This window comes from Perna viridis, chromosome 12 (assembly GCF_037379345.1).
Source record: "Perna viridis isolate PV_CMFRI_1.1 ecotype Kerala chromosome 12, ASM3737934v1, whole genome shotgun sequence".
NCBI classification, from domain to species: Eukaryota; Metazoa; Mollusca; class Bivalvia; order Mytilida; family Mytilidae; genus Perna; species Perna viridis.
In genome coordinates this window covers 22,515,425-22,541,319 of record NC_142456.1, presented here as the reverse complement: position 1 = coordinate 22,541,319, position 25,895 = coordinate 22,515,425, and the positions used below count along the sequence as shown (strand labels likewise).

The window sequence follows — 25,895 nt, the reverse complement described above, 5'->3', positions numbered from 1 at the left end:
TCTGATTCAAACACAGGGGCTTGTTACAATCCTATATATTATCAGGACCCAAACATCTATATATACATGTAGCTGTTGCCAATTGTTTTAATCAGCATGGTTCCAGGAAACTGAAAACATTTGGTCATCATGGTTACAATAGAGTATGCAATCATAATAGTGGTAGTCACCCAATTTTAGAGCATATCGCATTCTTACCATTTCGGATGTTGAAAGTAAGCTAAAATCAGTGACAGAGAATATTTGACAATTACTGACTTCAGTCTTTGATTTCATTTTAGTCATTAATTTCCCAACTATTTAATAGGGATGTAACCATTAAAATCAAACTCAATCATTCTACTGGGTGTACAAACATGTACTGGTAGTACAATCATACACCCTTACATTCTATTGGGTATACAAACATGTACTGGTAGTACAAACAGACACCCTTACATTCTACTGGGTGTACAAACATGTACTGGTAGTACAATCATACACCCTTACATTCTATTGGGTATACAAACATGTACCGGTAGTACAATCATACACCCTTACATTCTACTGGGTATACAAACATGTACTGGTAGTACAATCATACACCCTTACATTCTACTGGGTATACAAACATGTACCGGTAGTACAATCATACACCCTTACATTCTATTGGGTATACAAACATGTACCGGTAGTACAATCATACACCCTTATATTCTACTGGGTATACAAACATATACCAGTAGTACAATCATACACCCTTACATTCTATTGGGTATACAAACATGTACTGGTAGTACAATCATACACTCTTACTAAAGGAAACTGATCAGACACCAAAAAAAAAGTCTGACCCATATTTCCTAATATGATTTAAGGTCATAACCCAAAACTTGCCATTGTGAAATGAAAAATTGTGGTACAATTTCATTTAAATCCATGCATTTTTTACTGAGGTTAATTGTTCTTAGTCCCGTTTTGGCACATAATTCCTAAATAATTTGGATTATAACCTTTGAAATCAACCCAAACCTTCCTTTTCTAGCAATGAACATTATAGCACAACTTCATAGAAATCAATACACTTGTTATCAAATTATTGTTTGAAATGTATGCAATTTCAAACTTCTTTTTCTGCTATGGAACCCTGTATAAAATTTTTTTCAAGATCTATCAACTACTTCTCAAGTTAAAGAAAGCTTAAAATCCAAGTATCTACATACATCATAACTTGACTGCATATTTTTTTTGATGCTTTACAAAAAAATATTGGTACTTCATTGCTTAAAGGATGTTTGCTGCTCATGTTCAGTCATTTATGTCAGATTTTTGGACTCCTCTAGTTTTATCATAATTCATAGCATAAATATTTCTTGCCCAGTGACCCCCACTTTTCTTTTCATAATTTCATTAAACACACCTTAAAATGTTATTTCAGAAGTTTTTGTTATTTTTCAGTGGTTTTGATAGATAAAACCTACTAAAACAAAATCTATGAAAAAAAAAACAGAGAAAAATATTTTCCTGCCAAAATTTCAAATGCTTATATCTCAAAAACAAGCACATCGATACATCATTTATTTCTATTCATATTGTTCTAACACAAAAGATCTTGTAATAGAATTTACAACTCTTTGAAATTCTTGTTATTTATAAACAGCGAATTAAACATCCTTAAACTAAAGTGATTTATGATCACAAATGTATGTATACATGTATGTTACCGACTACTAGTATTTAGCAATCTGTCTTGTGCGATTCTTAACAGAGAATTAAGGACTCTTTGATGTGCATTCTGCAGGCTATTTTGGTAATTGCATGCTGAATATGAAAGAAATATTGCTCAATAACATGCACATGATCTCAAAAGCAGAGTTAACAAAATGTTCTATATTATGTGCATTATAAGAAAACTTAATTCACTTTTTTAAAGTACCATACATCCTTAAAAAGTATAACTTTGACTTGAATCATTTTGAAATTTAACATGTTTTTGAGCATCTCACCCTCATCTTTTCCATCTCTTGTTGAACAAACTCAGCCCTGGCATTTTGATCACTTCCAGAAACAGAAAATGAACCAACATACTGAAAAAATAAAATTACATATTTTATAAAAAAAAATCATTCACTTACATTTTGTGGTTTGAACACTGAACTGAAATAATTCATTTGAAAAGAAATTGCATGTACACACAGGATCGAGGAGCTGCTCTACCAATAATTTGTGCATGCTGTACCTACAATTTACACTAAAAATAAACTAAAAATACCGAGAGTAAACTCATAAAGAGAATACATTCTTCAAATAGACGTAAATGTAAAACCATGTTGGATTATCTCACTTTGGAGTCAACATACAGTAATTATACTCCTTCATGCACATCTATATATGATGCCAAACCTTCCTATAAAATTTCATTAAAATACCTTTAGCAGTCTAGGAGAAGTTGCGTTTACAAGGTTTCAACATGTTAAACCCTGAAATTGAATTATCTCCTTATGAAGTCCTCCAACAGGCATTCTGTTTCTTTTTTTCAAATGTACATATGATATCCAACCTTCCTATAAAATGCATCAAAATCCCTAGAGGAGTTTAGGAGGAGTTGCACTTACAAGGTTTTAACATATAAAAACCCTTAATTTGGATTATCTCCCTTTGGAATCCTCAAACAGAATAAATAGTCCTTCATGCACATTTATATATGATACTTTACCTTCCTATAAAATCACATTGAAATCCTTTGAGCAGTTTATGAGGAGTTATGCTTACAAGGTTTAAACATGTAAACCCTTAATTTGGATTATCTCCCTTTGGAGTCCTCTGACATTATTTATATTATTTATGCACATCTACATATGATACCCAACCTTCCTATAAAATTACATTAAAATCCCTTTAGTGAGGAGTTTGCCTTCTATGATTTTAATATGTAAAACCCTTACTTTGGACTGTCCTCTGACAGGTATCATATTCCTTCATGCACATCTATATATGGTAGCCAACCTTTCCTACAAAATTTTATGAAAATTCCTTGAGCGTTCTAGGAGGAGTTGCACTTACAAGAAATGTGAATAGAATGACGGACAGATTCCTACATACCCCCCCAAACTTCGTATGCAGGAGGTTTAGAAAAATCAAGGTTTTTACACAGCATGTATCCATACATATTGACACCCCAAACCAATACAATCTTGAATGCTATGGCTCTGACATGTTCTCAGATGTAAGCATTAAGATACCAAGCCAACTAATGGGAATGAAGGGAGCCTAACAGATCCCCTTCATCAAGATATATCAGAAAACCATTATTGGAAGAATAACTAGTACTGTGACTGAATGGCAACTTTTTTTTTATCATGAGGATCATCTCATTAATTGAAAATTTCATAATAATTTCAAGATAAAAACCAAAACAGTACAAAAATTGTCAAATTTGCCCTTTCTAACTAAAAGTTGCTTCGACCTACATGCAGGAATATATACAATGCATGGTGTATTTGAATATTAGATCTACAATATGAATGTAACAGACATAGCTTACGAAGTATGTGTATATACACATGTAATAAGGTCAGATAAAAAGCTGAAGTTGGTAACATTTCCCACAGTCAAGAAAATCAGGACCTATACATACTATTGTTCTTGTCACCTAATTATCTGCTAATTACACTCTTCCAGACATTATACAATGTAAATGTACTAGCTAGAAACATATGGAACAACCTGCTTATCGAAAGCAGACAATTTGTTTTTACCTGAATCTTTATTTATTAGATGCCATTCCAGAAATATAACAGTTTTTACATCATTGCTCAGCATGAGAATCTTTCTGTTTTACAGTGCTGCAGCTTATCTAAACACTTATTATTGATAACTTTATGGCTGGGTTAATATTACAGATTAATATTGATCAAGGTTACAAAAAGTGAACACCAAAATAAAAAGATTCTCTGTAATGAGGATTATACTAACAGTAATGGTAATTTCCACAGAATATATTCATGTACTGTCTTTAAAATCAGCAGAAATAAATGGAAGTAAATCTGTTTAGATTTGTTGTGATAAAAAGTAAAATTTTCTATGAATTTACGTGAACATGTAAAGACAATATTCCAACCTGCAAAAGGCCCAAAATTGAAATCGTAAAATTGCCCAGATTCAAACTGAAGTTAACTTCACAGATGCAGCATCTAAAAAATTACAGCAGATCATTAAAAGGCTTAGTTTCTTCTAAAAAAAAAAAGTTGCTCTTAATTACTGGTAGGTACAGTGTACATATGTACACTACACCAAGAGATTTTGGAAAGGGGATTCCAGATGGCTCTAGAAAAAAGAGTGTTTCAAAGAATTATATGCTTATTTATGTCCAAATTCTGTGGGAAATTCAGAATTTTTCAAACAAAGGGGGTTTCCAACCCCAAATTCCCCCTGGTAATATCCACTGTATTTGCTTATGGTAGAACTTTGAAATATGATTACCAATCTGTGATAATTACTATCAATTTATACATGTATCAAATGACTACATGTACAATGTATAACAATTTACTACAACAGTATGCATTATGATGATACAATATTTACAACATGTACATTCATACATGTTATGATATGGCTCTGAGATGTTCCCTACCACCTGATCAGATGCAGACAGCACTTATATTTTTTGCACAGAGAGAAGATTAAATGAGTGACTTAGATAAGATATGAATAGAACAGGTGATAGGAGAATGCTTTAAAATAAACATTCCTGTATGAAACTGAAAATGTGATGGTTCTATGATCAAACTGATTATATGACAAAACAATTAGGTCTACTTCATTTTTATTCATGCATGTCTGAAGAAAAATTAGATTGCATTTAGCTCATGTGAAGAGTTGTAGAAGTTATCCATGCTCAAATTCAAAACCAATTACAAAAGTGTAGGTACATGTATCTAAAAAACTGCCAAATACATGTAAATGTATATTGTAGAGGGCAAAATAACAGAAAAATTTCATTTTTTATACATGTACATGTCTACTAGTCTTTAGGTCAAATTGGATTCCAAAAGATCCAACAAGACATGGAAAACATATGCCAATTGTTGTTACTGAGTATGCCTTTATACTAGTAAACTAGGACTAAAATAATGATGTAACATACATATGTATTAGATTTTAAATATTCAGGATTTTTATTGTCTAGTGTCAATAGTTTTTCTGTGATACAATGTAAGCATTGTATTTTCTCATTAAATTCAAAGCATGCTTTCAAGACATGATAATGAATAATTGTATTGTACAAGATAACATATACATCTACTGGTATTAAAATAAGTCTGAACCAGTTTTGAATTTGGTTCTGAATGAAATGGTGCAGTGAAGAACAACATGTATATTTCAAGTGAAAAAAAAAAAATTACTTACATGTACATGAACCTTCATGTACATGTAAGGACTAAATTGTAAACCATCCAAAATGAAGTAGGAGTCATTACTGCTGACACTGGTGATCTCAGCAGAAAGATATCACTGACAACCAAATTTTATTTTTTTAATGAGAATGATTTCCAGTTTTTTATGCGACTCTCCATAGGAACTTCGGGCCGGCATAAACAAACTTCCAAACAAGCAAAACTTACAGATGTGTGTTTATACATGTACATGTCCAATTGTCTTTGGGACAAATACATGTAGGATTCAAAAATGATCTTCATGTTCTTTGTTGTGTATGTCTGTTTTCCATTTCAGGTCTTTGTCCATGGATAACATTCTTTTGATTACTGCTATAACCTTGGTTTGCTGATTATTCTTTAACTAGGCTAAATGGTTATATGAGGAAATTGGAATTCTATAGGCTAGTGGTGAATAAACTGTAGAACTATCATAAATCAGGTTATTGGCAGGGCTATCATTGGGTTGACAAATTTTAATAGAATCACATTGTTTCATTTGGTGACCATTGGTAAGTGGGTTAACCTGTAATACTTGGAACAGGTGAACCCCACAGGTAAAATGGCAGACAGTACTGTCATGACAATCTTTAGGCCATTGACAGATCACTGACACACGATATTGTTACAGTTTCTCATGGAAATACTTCCTGCACTATTCAGATTGGTCAGTAACCCTTGACATCATAGAATCATTTGCAATCAGAAGGTTTGTGACCCGTTTATCACTAGTGATCTATGTCACGATAGACAGAAAACAGATCAGTCCATCAATGATAATTATATGTATGCTAAGTGAAATGTCTCCACTAACTACTGTGACTATTGCCTTCATCAATTACAGATCTAATCAGTTAATCTTTTCTTTGTTTCCCAGTGTTAATGAGTTTTGATATTGTAATGATAATGTTGTTTAATCTTTGATGTATAATATTGATACAGTAATTTTCAGAGAGAGGAGTGTCCTATGTTGATATACATGTACCTCATGGAGGACTTTTACATTGCTTTTTCAAGCAAGACTTGTAAAGGTATTGGCTTTTTTCCTAAATCTTCTACTCATAATTAAAGTGTAAATTATTTAAATCTTTTGTCATGTTCCTAAAATTTAAAGTTAAAATTTTCTTCAATATTGCACCTTTTGACACATAATTTTACAGCTACATGTATCTCATACTTCTACATGCATCTTAAGCACAAACACTTAACATACATGTATCTGGCTCGTCAAACCCAATATCATACATATATCTTAAAACAGATTATACATACATGTATAAGTAATTAGACATTAATTACATGTACATTGAACATACTCTAAAACTGAAGGTACGGTAGTACCTGTACATTTATTAAAACAATTTTCACTCCTTAACAAAATAACCAAGACAGTAAATCTATGACGGTGCAGAAGCCAAGAAGGTGCACACTTATTTCTTTAAGGAAGAATTATTTAAATCAGGTAATATTTCAGATTTTGGAAATTAAGTTTATTCATAACATGTATTTCATGTACATGTACTAATTGAGGAAACAAAAAGTGCTCAATAAAAAAGTGAGGAATAGCCAAAGGTTGAATGTCAAGGATCTACATGTAGGTAAATGAAATTTTAAAGGTTAAAGGTTCAAAGACATCAGACTATCACTTATTAGCACCACAAGCTGTTATTTCCTTAATACTAAAAAAAAACAACAATTGACACAATGTATTTTAATTATGACTTTGTTTTATTGTGCAAATCAATATATCAATATTTACATGTATGTCAATCTTATTACTATGTACTATGATCATGCCCTCCATATAGTCACTGTTGAGTGAATTAGGATAGAAGGAAAAAATATAAAGTAACTCATGAGTCATGTCAAGGAACAGAAGGTTTCCCTACTTCATGTCAGAGGTAATACAATGAATGACTTGTATGACATCATAGGTACAGGTGTCTTGGGGTCACAACATAAAGTGTTAATCAGTGTACAACATTATATTTGGTCATGTTTTCGACTATAAAAACAGAACAACATGTTTCTATGGTGTAAAGTGACATTCATTTTATCACTGCCACTGGGGTATATAAACATAAATACATGTATATATCTGTACAGTAAGTGTATATGGTACATGTACATGTAAAAACCATGAAAAAGTTCAAAAGCATACACTTTGTACACTTATACATGTATGTGTACACCTTAAGCCTCTTGAAATTTTGCAAATAACAGTTGTGCATTGTGCATGTACATGTACAACCTATGCATATATACACTCAAGTTTTTTTTCTTTAGCATGTGTCATGCCTTGAGCCATTCTGTTCCATCCTTAGGGTATAGATTATTTTCAGTTCTAATGCATTCAGTAAATTGATATTGAAAGATGTGTATGTTGACTGAGATTACATGTAATTGAGTTAGTACCAAATCCATTAAAAATAATGCATAAAACTTGTATTACTGTCACAGATGTAATCCACTACAGTATTGATTTAACTCCATCAGTCTGTATTTACTACAAGTTTTACTACATCAAGCATGTATTTTTTTACTAAATACTCTTGCTACAGCTAATGATATCATTGACATTGGAAGCATCAAATTAAGAGACCAAAACAAGAAGTTACATGTATTTTAAATTAGCCTAAATGAGTGGTGATTGAATTATCGTACATATTTATTTAATTACAGCTCAAACCTAATTTGAAATTAGTTGCACATTCAACCTTGACAGAATTAAAGTGTGTTTATTTAGATTGTTTCCAAGCACAAAATAGCGATTTCAATTTGAAAAGAATTCATTTGAAAGGATCTTCTAATGTAGCATCAATAAAAATAATTTCTGGACAGTTCTAAAGTTACAAAATTTGTGACAGGGATCAAAACTAATACATCATGCACAAGTTATCATTCAATATACTTGCCAAGTTGGAGTAATTGATTATAACTAAGTTACAATTCATACAAGTTACAAGAAATACATTGATTAATCTTCAGAAACAAATGCAGCATGTACATGTACACATGTAAGCTGTAATTGGTAGACTGTACTGGTAGTGACCCTAGAATGGTATTCAACTTTGCTATCTTACTTATTGTATAAAAGGAAATAAATAGAAATACTTATCACTTACAGCTCGACTTCAGTGACTTCAGTGATTAAAGGTAAATGTCACCTGAGCACTAACTTGCATCATTTTACTGGTATACAATGTATGAACATGTACATGCACTGTTCATTGTTTATACAAATTGTATATGTACATGAATATTAGTATATTTTTATGTTCAGAGAGTACACTGAAGCTGATATAAATTTTATTAAGACTTCAATTTCAAATTTGAACTTTTCCTTCCATTTGAACAAAATGCATTACTTTAGTAGTCATAATAAACAAAGGTTGATATCACAAATGGGCTGAATGAAAACGTTTTAAGGACCATTATGATAATTCCTGAACAGGAAAAGCAATAAATGCAATATAACCTAACTTGTTCTTTACTTTGGGGACAATAGCATTATAAAAGATCCAGTTTAATAATACTTTCATTCATGAAACAAAATACATTGTATGTTCTAGCTGATTTCACCTGCATGGCTGCAAAGGCAGTGTGCACCCCCCTTTTTACTATGTTTCTTACCTCAGCCGGTCGAACGGCAGATTCGTCATTTTTAATTTCTGATGCCACTACTCTAGGACGGAAACATGCCCCATCAGGTAATTCTTCGTCCAGAAATTCATTCCGATCATTTTTATCACTCTTTTTCTTCGGACTGACTGCTGCTGCTGGACTCGAAACATCTTTTTGTTGTTTCTCAATAAGTTTATCTTTTTTCTCTTGAAGTTCTTTTGCTTCTTGTTGGTCAAACTGTTTCTTTGTTTTTACAAAATACATACTTAATCTTGTCCAAAACTACACTGTGAAGTAAAGGTCCCATCTCTTTGTTTTGTTTCTCATTTTTTGGAACGACTGCTCGTGTTGATATCAACTACTTCCGGTTTAATCACAATAGGGACCGTCTCAAAATGTTTATTGACGATATTAATATTCATAAAAGAATTCACAACTAATATGAAAGACACTACATTTCTAAAAATCAATGACAATAGAATTAAAAAAAACTTCGAGACTAGGAACTTGTAAAAAAAACTTTTCTCTTAAATCTTTTTCAATTTCCGTAAAATTTCTTAAAAGTTAAATCTGCTCGGTTTCAGCAGTGTTCTGCACCACTATTTGTAACATCCAATGTTATGCAGTGTGAAATACTTTCCACCGGAAAATAATTAATATCAAATTTAATTCAGGGATATTTCATATTATTTAAATATTTTCCGTGGCTTTTAAATTGTATCCATACCCAGCCTCATGATGATTAAACATACAAGTATCTGAAAATGTTTTCTTTGGGGCACTATAAATAGTCGGGCTTGGTATTTTGTGGGGTAAAGAGTTCATAGTGTTAGGTGTTAACGATTCGGATATTTTTTTTTAAGTGAAATGTTATCCAGGTTGCTTTTAGATATTAATTAGTATCCAGGATGTTTTTAGATATTAATTTTCATCATGGATGTTATTTCATGGGATGTTTTACACAAAACTGAAAATGTTTCGAAGTTGGAAAAAAATGTATATTTAGCTAATTTTCCAATGTGCGTTCCTAAGATAGTTGATCAATTCTAGATAGAGTCATCTTCTAGAGACTGTCGGGCACCGACAGACGGACGGACGAATGGAAGCTCAACTTTTCGATGGTTATCAGTTACTATATAGTACCTAGATACTTCGTGTTGCGGGGTATAAAAATCTGGTTCGCCTAAAAAAATGTCACATACAATAAAAATGTTTAAATGATATGCTTAATCATTCAGTGTGTATCTAACATCGTTTTGAATTAATTAAGAGAAGATAAAAGTAAACAACCGAACATTAAGATAATATGACTGAACAAAAAGATAAATGCATTCAATGATAATGAATATCAAAGGCTGAAGTCTTCAAGGTCGTTAATCATCAAATACTCTATGCCACTGATTTGGCTTGCTCTCAGCATCCAAAATGGCACGAATGTGATATGCCCCGAAATAGGGTGACTTCCACTAGAATCTTAGTTCCCTTGATATGATTACTCTTTCGAAACCGTGATGACCCATGCAAATGTTTCAGATTAGTAACAAGATTAAACAACTGACAATGGCTATGCGGTGTTGCCATAAATGTTACAGTGGTATGAATTCGAGTCCCGCGGAGGGAACAATTAAAAATATGCTTCCAAATTCGACAGTTCTAACATCGTTGGAAATTGATTGGTGGTTTTCCCCACTGTTTGGGAGTACGTCAACATGTAGAGTGGTTTGGAATTTTTCTGACCCCTCTATATATATCCGATCATTTCATCTTTTAATGTAAACTTCTATAAGTTTTAAATAATTCTTATGCAAGCAAAAAACAAACTAGGAATACATGTGGATGATATTTAAGAGTTACGTTTGATCTTGTATGAATCTAGAACTATGAATTCGAAGATATGACGGTAAACACGGTATCGATCAGCAGCTTAGGAGGAGTGATATATGATTATTCAAACCATATACGAATGTAAAGTACTGAAATTACGAGTGAAAGAAGTCGCTAACTTTATTAGCGACTTAAAAACACTCAATATAGAACTTTATGCTGAATATAAAATAAAAACACTAAAGACAACATTGTATGGATTAAATATCAGCAAAATTAACACCAGAAGACAGCTATGGTGTTCCATCATTGTAATCATTGTATCAATTTTTATTTTTTTTACCCGATTGGTGAATAAAAATACCTTATCATACACCTGTGTGCAGGATAACTTGACCTACTTTATCACCAAACTGTTTGGTCATGGATGCCAAAAATTTAGGTAGGATTGCTTGTTTTCAGTGTTTTGGTTGTGCATGATAAGTTCAATTTTAATAGTCGCAATTGGTATTGCATCTGAACTGACCATATAATTTTCCATGTTTAACTGATTACACGGTTTAAGTATTCCATGTGCTGGAAGGGACGATTCCAACTCATTCATGTACCTTTGTATACCTCCCAATTTACGAATCAATTAGTTGCGAACTATTCTCGGATTGTTTTCCACTATAAGCCTAGTATATATTCGTATCCCACTGGTTTATTATAAAATACTCAAGAAATTTGTAACTTAATTATTCGAGCGTCTATTTCGTCCTTGGTCATCACCTAAAAAGAAACTAATTATATATAAAGGTATCATCATATAGCTCTATGTATGGAACGCCGTAACTGTCTTATCTGATCAATAATATTTATATGTGGTGCTGTTTTATTTATATTCTGTACTTTCTTATTTATATGCGGTTGTATTATCTTTATATATAGTGATTTTATCTTTATATGCGGTGGTTTTGCCTTTATATGCGGCGACTTTACCTTTATATGCAGTGGATTTACCTTTATATGCGGTGGTCTCATCTTTATATGCGGTGGTTTCATCTTTATATGCAATGGATTTACCTTTATATGCGGTGATTTCATTCATATATGCGGTGTATTTTTCTACATCATCACTCCTCTTTATATGCTGTTTATACGTCTTTATATTCGGTTCAAACTTCATTATATGCTGTAAAAAGCTTTGATTGTCTCAATGCAAGGCTTAAATGTTCGAAACTTTGAAATTTTGCACATCACAATGTGAAAAGAATGGAGGAAATATGGCAAGAATTAGGCTTCGAAAATCTTGTGAAATCATTTTAAGGGAAAAAAAATAGCACCCGATATTATTGGATTTCTATCTATTTTTCAAATGGAACAGTTAGGCGTAGTGGATATAGATCGGAAATGATGAAATTGCGCCTGGATTTTTTTCCTTAAGGTAATCGAAAACCAAGTAAAAATGGTTGAAATTTCGAGATTCCGAAAGAATTACGTAAAAACTTATCAGAAAGCAACTTCACAGTTATGGACATCAGTAAGATTCTGTCGGTCTCTGAAAGTATTGTGTATAGGAAAATGAGGATGTACAAGTTAAGCAAGCATGATTTCAATGACGTTGCAGTTGATGCACTAGACCAGGTAGTCAAACAAATCATGCATGGAGGAATTACCTCATAGTGGAGAAGTGATGATAGGTTAGCTTTTACGGCAGAAAAAAACACAAAGGCTTTTATTCCATCAATTTCGCGCAAACCGTTAGACAATTATATTGATGCTAACGTTTTAGAATTTCATGCGCGATATTAATTAACTTTCTTTTGCCAGACGTTTATCTCCAATCTCCTATTCACTACGTTAAGGACAGACCATTTAACTTGGAAAGGGGGAGGGGGTTTGTTTTCTTTTTAAAAGTCTTTTCATTTTTTTTTTATTTGGTAAAATTGAATTGTACCCTCATTTGAGGTGATATACCCATATACCAAATATCAAAAAATGTTAGTGGAGCTAGAACTCGAGGTATTCTTAGGAAGTTAGTTCCACATTTCAACTGTTGCAGGCAAAAAGTATTCAGAGTAGAAGTTCGTTCTTGTGCGAACTTCTGAAATATTTTATGATTGTCTAGTATAATGTCCGTACAAAAATGAATCAGCTGAGTTTGGAATTAACGGTTGCAAATACTCTGGGGTTTCCTTGTTGATAATCTTATATAATGATTTGAGTCTATGTTTTCCCTTCTATCCGAAAGTTTTTCCCATCCCGTTTCCTCACAAAGTTTATTGATAGATGTTAATTTGGTACCTCCCGTCACAATTTGCATAGCTTCTATCTGAACACTATCTAGCTTGTTAACTAAGGACATTGTCGAGTTGTCCCAAGTAACGTCACCATATTCTAAAATTAGCCCCATAACAGAAAAATACATTTCTCGAAGGTGATTCTATCAAGAATGAAACGCATCTTTCGAAAAATATTAATCCTACTATAAGCCTATTTTACTTTGTAATCAATGTGGTCATGCCAAGAACAATTATTTGAAAAAAAATTATACCAAGATGCTTATGGGATTCAGCTTCCTGAAGATCCTGTACATTCATCATCGAAGGTGGGTGTAATGACTTTACTGACTAACGTGAAACAATAATTGATTAAGTTTTTTTGTGGATTAAATTTTACTAACCACTGATATGACCAACGGTGTATCTTTTCTAGGTCACAGTTCAAGATCCCTGCAGAATTTTCAGGAGTATCTACAATTACGTATATACTAGTGTTATCTGCGAAGAGCTTGATCGACGCACCAATGTCAGATACTATATCGTTGATAAATAATATAAACAATAAAGGTTCCCGAATGGAGCCTTGCGGAACACCCGCTTTAATTGGTCTCCAATCTGAGTTACTTCCGTATAAGACAACCCTTTGAACCCTCCCCGACAAAAATTGGTCTATAATGTTTCACTTCACAGGGGTGATTATTCTTTAAAATGGGCGTTACATTTGCTTTTTTTCCATTCAGAGGATGAGAGTGACAAGTTAAAAAGTTTACACAATGGAAACTTGAACACCGAAGCTGCTTCTTTTAACAAGCGGGGGTTTATCAGATCAGGACCTAATTAATGCTTTACTTGTATCCATTTTTAGCACATCTTCTACCTCACTGTCATTAAGAACAATTTAACTGAGTTGTTCTTCAGAAACAATACAAGGGGGAGTTCAGCATCGAGAAAGGTGTGCAAGAGTTTGGCCTTCCTTTGAGAGTTAAATAGGACAAAGGAATGGAAAATCTTGAAGTAGCAGAGTATATGGTAAAATGCGAGGGCTGATGGACAAAAAAAAATGCATGACAACAGGAAAGAGCACACACAACCAGGGTATAGAAAGATTATGGAGATATTTTTATGCGGGACTGCTTTGCTTTTATTATGACCTTTTTTAAGTCGCTAATATTGTTAGCGACTTCTTGCACTCGTAATTTTTGTACTTAATATTCGCATATGATTTGCATAAATATGTAGTTATACGCCACTAAATGCTGCAGATCCTCGCCGTCTTCATCATAGCGTCATAGTTCTAGCTTCATACGAGATAAAAATGTACCTCTTAAGTTTTATACACGCGTGTTCTACGTGTGTTTCGTGCTTGTACGAGAACGGGAACTTTACATGAAATGTTCGGTAAGCTTTGAACATTACCCAGTTTCCGATTCAGGCAGTGAGGCTCGTTACATGACTATACATGTCATAAACATTAGCACGCCCCGATATTTATGAATATTCATTGCCAGATGCTTAATCGGGTTCATAATCGGGTTCACTGGGCAACATCACAGGCGACTCAAAGATCGCTACAACGTACCTTTTAAAAAAAAATATCGTACACATGTATGTGTTTTTTTTAGCTTGTATTAGAACGGGAAGTTTACATTAAAAGACAATGAGAAGTTGGCATTGAATTTATGTAATACATGTATTACGCAGTTTCCGATTCAAACACAGCCGTTCGTTACAATTGATTATAAAAAGGTCATATATATTATCAGGACACCGATATCTATATATAGCTATTCGGGTCATAACGGTTACGAAAGAGTTCGCAATAATATCAAGGGAACCAAGATTTTAGCAGAATTCACCCGGTTTTAGAGCATATCGCATTTGTATCATTTCAGATGTTGAAAGTATGCAAAAATCAGTGATAGCGAATATTTGACGATTAGCGACTTTGAAGACTTCAGTCTTTGATTTTCTTAATAGATGCCTCCTACAATGACAAACCGCCATCATATTAGCTTGTGATTTGTGCTTTTTACGCCACAAATTACCCCATCCACATTATAAACTCGTCGTTGACTTTTTCGCGCTTGTATTCTATCTTCATCTAGCCTATGTAGGCTGTCACTAAGTTGGAATTTTGGAACCTGAATTTTTTTTTAGATAATCCTTTAAACTACAACATGATCGTGCTGATATTTGGTTTGTGGGTATATCACCTCAAGTGAAGCTACAATTCCGCCAAATGAAAAAAATAAATAAATAAAAGAATTTTCGCGCGCTACACGCAAAGATAACTGTCTAAAAAACAAAACCAAACAAAACCAAACAAAAAAAAAAACAAACAAACAAACAAACAAAAAAACAAGCCCCTCCCCTTTCCAAGTTAAATGGTCTGTCCTTAACGTAGTGAATAGGAGGCTAGAGATAAATGTCTGACAAAAGAAAGTTGATTAATATCTGCCAGGAAATTGTAAAACGTTAGCACCAATATAATTGTGTAACGGTTTGCGAGAAATTAACGGAATACAAGCCTTTGTGTTTTTCTGTCGCAAAAGCAGACCTATCATCACTTCTCCTCTATGGAGGAATTCCTTAATGTATGATTTGTTTGACTACCAGCTCTATACTGCATCATCTTCAACGTCATCAAAGTCATGCTTGCTTAACTTGTTCATCCTCATTTTTCTATACACAGTACTTTCAGAAACCGAAAGAGTCTTCCTGATGTCCATAATTGTGAAGTTGCTTTCTAATAAGTTTTCAAGTAATTCTTTTGGAATCTCGAAATTACAACCATTTTTATTTGGTTTTCGACTTCCACAAGGCAAATATTTCAGACGTAATTTCATCATTTCCGATTTATATCCACTACGCCTAATTGTTCCATTTGAGAAATAGATAAAAATCCAATCATGTCGGGTGTTATTTTTACCCTTAAAATAATTCTACAAGATTATCGAAGCCTAGTTCTTGCCACATTTCTCCATTCTTTTCACATTGTGCTGTGCAAAATTGATCATGTTTCAAAGTTCCGAACATTCAAACCTTGCAATGAGATAATCAAAGCTTCTTACAGCATATAATGAAGTTTGAACCGAATATAAAGACGTATAAACAGCATATAAAGAAGAGTGTAGATGTAGAAAAATACACCGCATATGAAGATGAACCCACTGCATGTAAAGATGAAACCACCGCATATGAAGATAAATCCACAACATATAAAGATAAACCCACCGTATAAAGGTCAATTCACTGCATATAAAGATAAAACCACTACACATAAAAATAATACAATCGCATATAAATAAGAAAGTACCGAATATAAAGAAAACAGCACCACGTATAAATATTATTGACCAGATAAGACAGTTGTGGCATTCCATATCTATGTCTCAGCATTCAAATGGTATCAGGAAGGTTGAAGTAACACTTACGGTTTTTGAGTTATTTCCAGGAAGGTTGCGGTAACATTCGCGGTTTTTGTATTATTTAATGCAAAATGTGTACCCTTATCCCACCAAAAAATGGTTTTAATTGACAAAACTTTCAATTCAAAACAAATAGAGCATTAATGCTTCAGTAAAAATGGCTTATTTTGTACTTTCTATCACAATCAATATTCTGGGGTTCACGATGTAGAAAATTGAACTTTTTTTTAAGTAGCACTCCAGATAAGAATAATGCAAATTGCGATTCATGGTTGGAAAGCCTACATATTTTTATCAATTTACATCGAAGATTAGACTTGATATAGCAGTCGCCAGAGCCTTTAGATTTGTAAAGCCTGTTAGCATCTGCAATTATCTTACACTACCGCATAAAAATAGTCCCATTGGCATACCCTATTAAGGTTCAAATGCAGATAGTTAGGTCCAATTTAAAGTTATTTCTAATATATCAAATTTAATGCTATGTTATTTACACCATTAACAACTTTTACTTCAAACTAAATGTGCTGATTAATTTGGTTTGCATTAACAACGATCCAATTAAAAATTGTTGCTCTCTAACCTTGTCAGTACCTGTTTACATGTCTTGCTATGCATTTACCCGAATTAACCAATTGTTCTTTAAATTATATTAAATGTGTCTATATATACAAATTGCCCAAAAAAAACATTTGATGTTTAGCTTGAAATGAAAACCCTGCGAGATTATAAATAGTCATCGACCATAGAAATGAAAAAGAGCAATGCTGAGTACCAATTGGAAGAGCTGTCTGCAGTTATTTCATGCAGGGCCTGGCAGGTCCATACATTTACAAAAAGTGGCAGTGGTTCCAATCAAGAAACTTATATGAAGAAAAGGTTTCTAGACAGGAACTACACTCCCTTTTCAAGGCTATTGTTTGCCGCCCATTTTTTTGCTTAATTTTAACAAAACGGGTAGCATTACCCCTGAAACTAACCTGATCTATCACCCACCGTGCTTCAGGGCCTTGAAAGTGCATGGCGAGTGTTTCCCGCACAAGACATCATTGTTGAAATTATATTCTAAAACGTTGACGTTTATGTTAATGTACATGTCTCTCGAAATAGGTGCCCCGAAACTAAGCGCTTTTACATCGCACATAAGTGTCTATGCGATGAATTGTAGGACTCGAGCTATATAGCTTATCAACTGAGAAATTTACTTAGTTGAGAGGGACATGTATCTAAGGACATGCTCTATTTCAATGATTGTGGATTAGGTTTGAATGGTTTGACAGACAGTTTCGACCCGGAGACTTTAAATTGAATTTCGACATGAAAATTTAGAAACTGGGAAAGGCCAACTAGTAGTTTGTAGTTCAATTATGCTGTGTGTTGGATGGTTTGTATTAATTCATCTAGGTGTTCTATGTAAACCAACATCGAACCTGAATATTTCGTAAACTGGCGCACTGCATGCTACAATGCATCACAAATTGTGTTGTATGTTTATAATATGTCATTCGTAATCAAAATGGTGAATTAAAAAAAATAAATTAAGAGATCAATATTAACTATTTACAACAATAAGCTTGTGTTTAGATACGTTTCCATTCGATCATGTACTTTCCTTTATCCCTGCTTTTATCCCACATTTATGCAATTTGACGATTATTTAAGACGTAAAAATTCAAACGATCGATATAAATTGATTCAGTACATGAGTACTTTGATTATTTTTGTTATTTCGTTTAAAATGTTGTTAAGGGAGATAACTCTGTAAATGACACCAAAATACAATATAAACTGATTTCAATGTGGACTATATCCTAGGAGCAGACAGATTGGAATGAATAATTATATATTTCATCATACAGACCTATAAAGCAACTTAAAAACTAAAATAAAAATGTATAGCCTTTTTTTGGGTGGTATCACATATTACAGAATTTGCATGATTCTTACTAAGACTTCTACTTTGATAAAAATATTACCCCTACCCAGAGACATATAATATACATTGTATATACATGTCTGCGCATGCCCTACTCCCAGAAAACTGTTACTATAGGCTCTTTGTTTTTCGTTTTGGAGTTACAATTATTATAAATTCGTAAAAAGTAGAAATTTCAATTTCTTTCAATATCACCCATTATTGTCATTTTTTTTTTAAATTGTAGTTCCAACATGCTTTTTTATGATACCACTTTTTCATATAGTATCATAGCTTTTAAATAAGCCAAAGTAAAAAATATTGAGCTATTTCATGACCATATAGGTAAAAAAAGTTGCCTCCCCCTAACCCTCAAAAATGACCTCAACATTAACCAAAATACTAATTTTAGCATATAAACGATGTTAAAAGGCATTTTTTGGCTCTATTGTCTAAAATGCCCATGTATCCATCACAAATGCTTATTTCAGGTGCTAAACCTGCCTTTTAAGATGACAAAAATGACCTTATCTGAAAAAAAGGAAATTTCGGAATTTCAGATTTTTTCAATTTTACCCGTAATCGGGATGCACGAAGATTATCTCAACCACGTGCAGTACTACATCGATTAGGTAGTACAATACGGTTAAGTCATTTCTGAAAATTTGGTCTCATTTTGTTGAAATAAAGCAGTTTTGAGGCAGTCCGCACAGAAATTTCAAGTGTTTTGTCATAAAAAAGTGCATATTTTTGAAATTCTTGGTGTGTTGAGGTTCAAGTCATTTATAAGTAATTTAGTGATTATTGTTATAAAATCCAGTAGCCATGGTAACATACTGAAAAAAATATTACTGAGTTTTAGTACAAATTAGGGGTGCCTGTCCAAAACTAACAACCAAATACTATGTTTTATAAAATATCAGGCACTTAGACAGTACCACTGGATGAAAGCATGCATGAAGTATGGGTAAAAAAAAAAAAATAAGACCCTTTTCGATTTAAGGTATTTTGAAAATCAGCCATCTGATGCTGAGGAGAGAACATTAATGTAACTGTATAGTGCACCCTTAGTTGTGGTTTTGCGTCCTTAAGCATGTACAACGGGAACGTTTGACCTAACGAACAAACCGACAGACTAAGCCGGTTTTTTTGTTGTGCTAGCTCACATCAACAGTCCGCTGGTAGGTATGTGACCAATTCAGGCATTAATCTGACCCCAAGCCATGCAACCACTCGTCTCCTGTATGCTGCATGCTTGGTGAAGTAGTGGCTATTAATTTCAAGGTCTTTGATGTGAGTCGACCGGGGATCGAACTCGCAACATCCTGCCCTCGAGGCGATCATGTTCATGCAGAAACAACCGAGGCAGTTGATTTTGGAAATAATTTATGATTAACTTATCTCTATGGCAAGCCAAAGTGCACAAAAATCAATATTTTGTGATATTAAAAAATATTTTTAATATTACAAAATCATTTTTTTTAATATTAGAAAATATATTTTAATATTAGAAAATATATTTTAATATTAGAAAATATATTTTAATATTAGAAATTCATTTTGTAATATTAAAAAATCATTTTCTAATATTACAAATTCCTGATTTAGTAATATTACAAAATATCACACATTTAGTAATATTACTTATTGAATTTGTATTATTAAAGAATGAATTTGTAATGTTAGGAAATGAATTTGTAATATTAAAAAATCACTTTGCAATATTGCAAAATCAGTCACATTTTTTAATATTACGAAATGAATTTATAATACATGTATTAAAAAATCGTAATTGAATACAACAAATCTATTTTCTAATATTAAAAATGATTTTTTAATATTAGAAATTCAATTGAATTTGTAATATTAGGAAATAAACTTGTAATATTAGAAAATGTATATGCAATATTAGAAAATGAATATGCAATATTAGAAAATAAATTTGTAATTTTTAAAAATCATTTTTTTAATATTAGAAAACACTTATTTTATAATATAAGAAAATTTTTTTGATATTACAAAATCATTTTTTGACATAAAAAATATTTTCTAATATTACAAATTCCTGATTTAGTAATATTACAAAATATCACACATTAGTAATATTACAAATTGAATTTGTAACATTAGAAAATGAATTTGTAATATTAAAAAATCACTTTGCAATATTGCAAAATCAGTCACATTTTTTAATGTAACAAAATATTTTTTTAATATTACAATTGAATACAACAAATCCATTTTCTAATATTAAACAAATGATTTTTAATATTAGAAATTTAATTGAATTTTTAATATTCGAAATTTAATTGAATTTTTAATATTAGAAATTTAATTGAATTTTTTAATATTAGAAATTTAATTGAATTTTTAATATTAGAAATTTAATTGAATTTTCAATATTAGAAATTTAATTGAATTTTTAATATTCGAAATTTAATTGAATTTTTAATATTAGAAATTTAATTGAATTTTTAATATTAGAAATGTAATTTAATTTTTAATATCAAATTTATTTTTAATATTAAAAAAGGGTTTTGTAATATTAGAAATCAAATTTGTATTATCAAATAACGAATTCGTAAAATTAAAAAATCATTTTTGAATATTAGATAACATCCATTTTTGTCCACTTTGGCTTGCCCGTCCTCCCAAGTCAGGGTTTTAAGTCCACCCTCGCTCCTTCAAACCCCTGACATCACTCATTCATTGCAACCTCGAATCGATTCTAGAGTTGGGGTGTAGTTTAGACTTGATTATATATATATGTATGCATCCTTGTATTAACATATTCGTCGTGCATGCTATGTATCTACATAGTAATGTACTAGCAAGTAAGAGGGTAGAGTTGCCTCACCCCATTTGACTTCTTATATGTATTATATACTTGGTGTGGGTCTGTGTTTATATACTGTTACAGATCCTCTATTGTCTTACTCGATACCATCAGAGGTTGTTCTGTTCAGGTTTATCATGTGCTAATGTTCGCGCTCTAGATTTACTTACGAGGAAGTATCACTCGGTTAACGAAAGCTATCTTATTGTATAACCAAGTTGGTCGAGTGGTCTAGAGCGCTGGACTTGGTGCAGGTGGTGTTGCCATAGATCTCAGAGAAAAGAAGGGTTCGAATCCCGCTGAGGGAGCGACCGAATTTGCATCGCAACCTTGCATCGATTCTAGAGTTGGGGTATAGTTTAGACTTATATATATTTATATGTGAATTCTTTTTTTATAGACCCGAAGATACAGGAGCTAATACAGGCCGCTGTACAAGCGAAGAACCATGCATACTGTCCCTACAGTAATTTCCACGTGGGATCAGCAGTTCTCACCGACAACGGAGAAATATTTTCCGGTACACACTTTTTTTTCACTTGAAAACATGATTTTTAAGATTGTTTTGTATTAAATAGTTGTCTCTAAAATGTTACAAAATCCATATAAATGTCTTAATCTGTTAGTGTATTTCTATACCACATTCCTAATGTAAATCCATCGTTATGATGTTTCTCCTTTTTGAATCCATCATCCGTAGTAAATTTTTACAGCCCCTGTTTCAGACAGAGCTTGGCCTCCGAAGTACTACCCTGTAGGGTAATACTTAGGGGCGAGGCTCTGTTTGGGAAGTACTCAGAGGGCGAGGCTCCGTCTGAAACGGGGGCCTGTGTAAATTTTGTAGGTGCTAATGTGGAGAATGCCTCTTATGGACTGAGCATATGTGCTGAGAGGGTCGCAATTTGTAAAGCAGTGTGTGAAGGAAAAACAAGGTTACAAGCTATTGCTGTTATTTGGTGAGAACAATTAAGGAGGTAGACCTAAGATAAGTGACATAACTCTTTAAATCATTGATATTTTTGTATCATATTCAACTTCACCAAAGGCGTTTAAGCTTTCATTTGAAACTGAATGAAATAAATCTAAGTTACTTTGAAGCTTAACTGATATTGTTGTAAAATACTGAATACAAACGTTCAAATGGTTTGTAAGTGTTGTGCCCCTTAACTTAGGTCTACCTCCTTAAAACATGTGTTAAAATCTAACTCCGTATGATTAATGGTTAAAATTTTTTTAGGTTAAATTTTTGAAATATTCTTCTAGAGTCGGTGCAATGTAGATATCTTTTGTAGTAAAATTAGCGAGAAATTAAAGTTTCAACCTAAAACCGCTTAAATTTACCCCCGACAACCCATGCTTTGCAAATTTTAAGGGGGGCGCACGCCCCCGCCTGAATCCGCCCTGGCTAACTCATTTCAGTGCAAGCCAAATGGTGCAAAAATGCACTATTTGTTAAAATTAAGTCTTTTTAACTTTTTAAAGTATGCACATTATGTCATTATTTCTTCAAGTAACACTGTGTAGGCAAGTGGATTGTATAAATACCAACACCATTAGACGGAGATCGCAATTTCTGACGGGGGAAAAGAAGATTGAAAAAAGTTGCAAAAATGAAAAAATAAATGCAAGAGAATTGCCTGTCAAACAGAACTTATTTGCAGTGGCAGATCCAGGGGGCGGGGACCGACCCCCTTCGAAACTTGCAATTTTTAAAAATTGTTGAAAAATTGTTCAAGATATCCTCAGAATGCATGATTTGAGGTTTAATATTTCTAAATTTTCTTGTAGGCATGCTCCCAAACCCCCTTAGCAAATTCGGATCATTTCGTGATCCTACTGGTTGTGCTGCCAAGAATTTTTTTTGGCCCCCCTAACCCAAAACTCTGGATCCGCCACTGATTTGCAACATGTTAAATAAGCCATATGTGTTAATTCTTGGTACCTCGTTTTACAAAAATGCTAAATTATATGTATGTGAAATTGTTAATGAATTTCAGTGATGTAAAAAATGACTTCAAAGGATCATGTGGAGCATGTCGACAGTTCTTTGCGGAGGTAACTCACAATTAAAGCCACAGACTAATCAATTTCATTAATTACACCCAATGCATTCTTAATTACAGTCTTTGTGATGCTTTTTTGTTCCCTGCACTTTAGGCACTTTTTGGGGAGTATAAAATTCGACTTCCTGATCATCCAAAACATATCCTCTGAAAGCCTTGTACTTTTTTTTATGCAATCACTCATGAACGAGGAAGATACCTTGGGTTAATGGGTCTAAGTTAGGTCACATGCACTTTAAGATTTTTTCTCTGTGTAATGTCCGAGCACCCTCTTTTTCTGAGGAACCCCGGCTAGCACCCTCCTTTTCAAAGCGTCTAGATCCAGCCTGGTAACAAAGTAACCCCCCCCACAAAAAAAAAAAAAGAAAACAAAAACAAAAACAAAAGGAAACAAAACAAATAAATAAGCAAAGCGCTAGGATAGACCTAAATTAAATTCCAGTTCTAGTTAAACTACAATGAACTACCCATTAAGCATAATATAAGGAGGTAAACCTAAGGTAAGAAACATAACTCCTGAAATCAGTGATATGTTTGTAGCCTATCAAGCTTTCATTTGAAACAGAATGAAATCAATACAATTTACTTTGATGTTTACATGAGATTGATGTCAAATGCTGAACACAAATGTTCCAATGTAAGAGTTGTGTCACTTACCCTAGGTCTACCTCCTTAAAGGATCATCTAAAACTCGCACAATTCAAGGCTCAATGAAAATATGTACCCCAGAGTATTGCCTAATTTATGTATCATTTATATACATGTATGAATTAGAAGTAAACATCACATATTTGCATTTCTAGTTTTTCGTTTTTCATTTGGCAGTTCAACCTCCAGATGGATGTCTACTTAGTTAAACCAGACATGACAGTTAAGAAAGTAACAGCAGAGAAACTTTTACCTTTGTCATTTAACCCTAGGTCATTACAACAAGAAAGAGTATAACACCATAAAAGTTATTTAAAAAAAATATATGTTGTGGTCATTTGATAGATTTTCTAAAATCCATTAAGAATCTTCCTTTTTATACCAGGCCACGAGAAAAATATTTCTGTTTAAGGTTGCCTTACCTACCTACTCCCTATTGTTTTCTGCCTAGTACCTTAGCACATTTAATTGGTATTTTTTTTTATGAAATACCAATAATATTTTTTTTTAGTTGAGCACTATAGAAGTCAAGAAATCCTTCCATAAGTGTCTGTATAAAATAATAAGAAAAACATGAATAAAATAATTTTACCTACCTACATACCCTATTTTTTTTTATTCAATGTAACCTTAATAGACATATATTTTTCTTGGCCTTAGGCAATCTATTTTTATTTTGTAATGGCAAAATAACTTGTTGCTGTCTAGTAGCACTCCTAAATCATAATAAACTTTATGTAAGTGAAAATAAGATGGTTAAGGAGGTAGACCGAGGGTAAGGGATACAACTCTTGGAATCAATGATATGTTTGTATCATATTCAAGTTCACCAAAGTATATCAAGCTTTCATTTGAAACAGAATGAAATCTATCAAAGTTACTTTGATGCTTACATGAGATTAATATAAAATGCTGAATACAAACGTTCCAATGATTTTTTTTAAAGAGTTGTGTCTCTTATCGTAGGTCTACCTCCTTAAATAAAGTAAATGTAGTAAGGATACTAATATTTTTTTTGTGACTATCAACATTTTACCTGCAAATTATGTTAGCAAAGTGTTCATGACAGATATATATGCCACACAAAAAAGGAGAAGAAAAAAATTATAAAGTAAAATGGGAAAACTGAATTGCAGTTTTGTGTTGTCATTGTAAGTTTGTCTTCGTAGTTAAATTTCGAAATGACGGGATCTCATCTGATGAAGAGTTGGCTTACCACTGAGATGTAAAATATTTTGCCTGTGCCGTCTAGAAGACCGTCATGGTGTTGGTAATATTGTGAGCTTGTTTCAGGGAAGGCATCAGTGTGAACCGAAGAAAAAAGTGGTAGGTCAAAAACTTCTGACAATGGGGGAGGGGCCCCAGTGATTTCCATTTTTTTCTAGATAATCAACCAAAATTTTCAAGCATAAAAGAGGAGTTTTCCCTTCCCTAGATCTGTCTATGGCTAATAATACAAAAACTGAATTACACATGATGTCTTCACCAAATTCTGAATAATCTGGAAACCTGTGTAGCTTAATTAAGAGGTTTCATTATATATATATTGTCTTAATCTGAGGCACTCATGGGTTGTATGTCTCTGACCATCACCAATAAATGTTAATGGAAGTGTGCGTACCAAGCGGCAAGAAATTTGAGCAGGTGAGCTCCCCTGGCCCAAACACTGATTTAGCATTATGAAATGCCATAAGATGGCTGTTTTATTTTCATATTGGTCAATTTCAGACTCGAGGGACATTTTAATCCCCTGATTTTATCATATTCGATAATTTCATATGAAAATAAGGACTAAAGCATCAGTACAGACAATTTTGAATATGCAAGCACAATAATTGAAAGAGTAATCAAGGGAACCAAGGTTCTAGCAGTAATC

The 25,895-nt window shown here is 32.8% G+C and overlaps 2 protein-coding genes across 3 annotated transcripts in view; one reads left to right on the top strand and one right to left on the bottom strand.

Moving 5' to 3' along the window:
- The window catches only part of LOC148601717 (uncharacterized), a 71,055-nt gene extending 61,629 nt beyond the window's left edge, over positions 1–9,426 (bottom strand). Inside the window, exons 1-2 of one of the 2 annotated variants that reach the window (XM_088554206.1) lie at positions 9,051–9,426; positions 1,986–2,066 (exon numbers count right to left, since the gene is read on the bottom strand). In XM_088554206.1, the coding sequence (XP_088410332.1) occupies positions 1,986–2,066; positions 9,051–9,305 (336 nt within the window). In that variant the 5' untranslated portion in view covers positions 9,306–9,426. The remainder of the gene's footprint in view (positions 1–1,985; positions 2,067–9,050) is intronic. The other variant, XM_088554205.1, reaches the window with a different exon arrangement.
- Positions 9,427–11,174: 1,748 nt separating this feature from the next.
- Positions 11,175–25,149, top strand: LOC148601716 (cytidine deaminase-like). The gene is made up of 5 exons (XM_088556949.1): positions 11,175–11,307; positions 21,709–21,828; positions 22,153–22,264; positions 23,306–23,363; positions 24,197–25,149. Exons 1-5 carry the CDS (start codon positions 11,289–11,291, stop codon positions 24,314–24,316), a joined length of 429 nt encoding a protein of 142 aa, XP_088413075.1. The 5' UTR covers positions 11,175–11,288; the 3' UTR covers positions 24,317–25,149.
- The last annotated feature ends 746 nt before the right edge of the window (positions 25,150–25,895 follow it).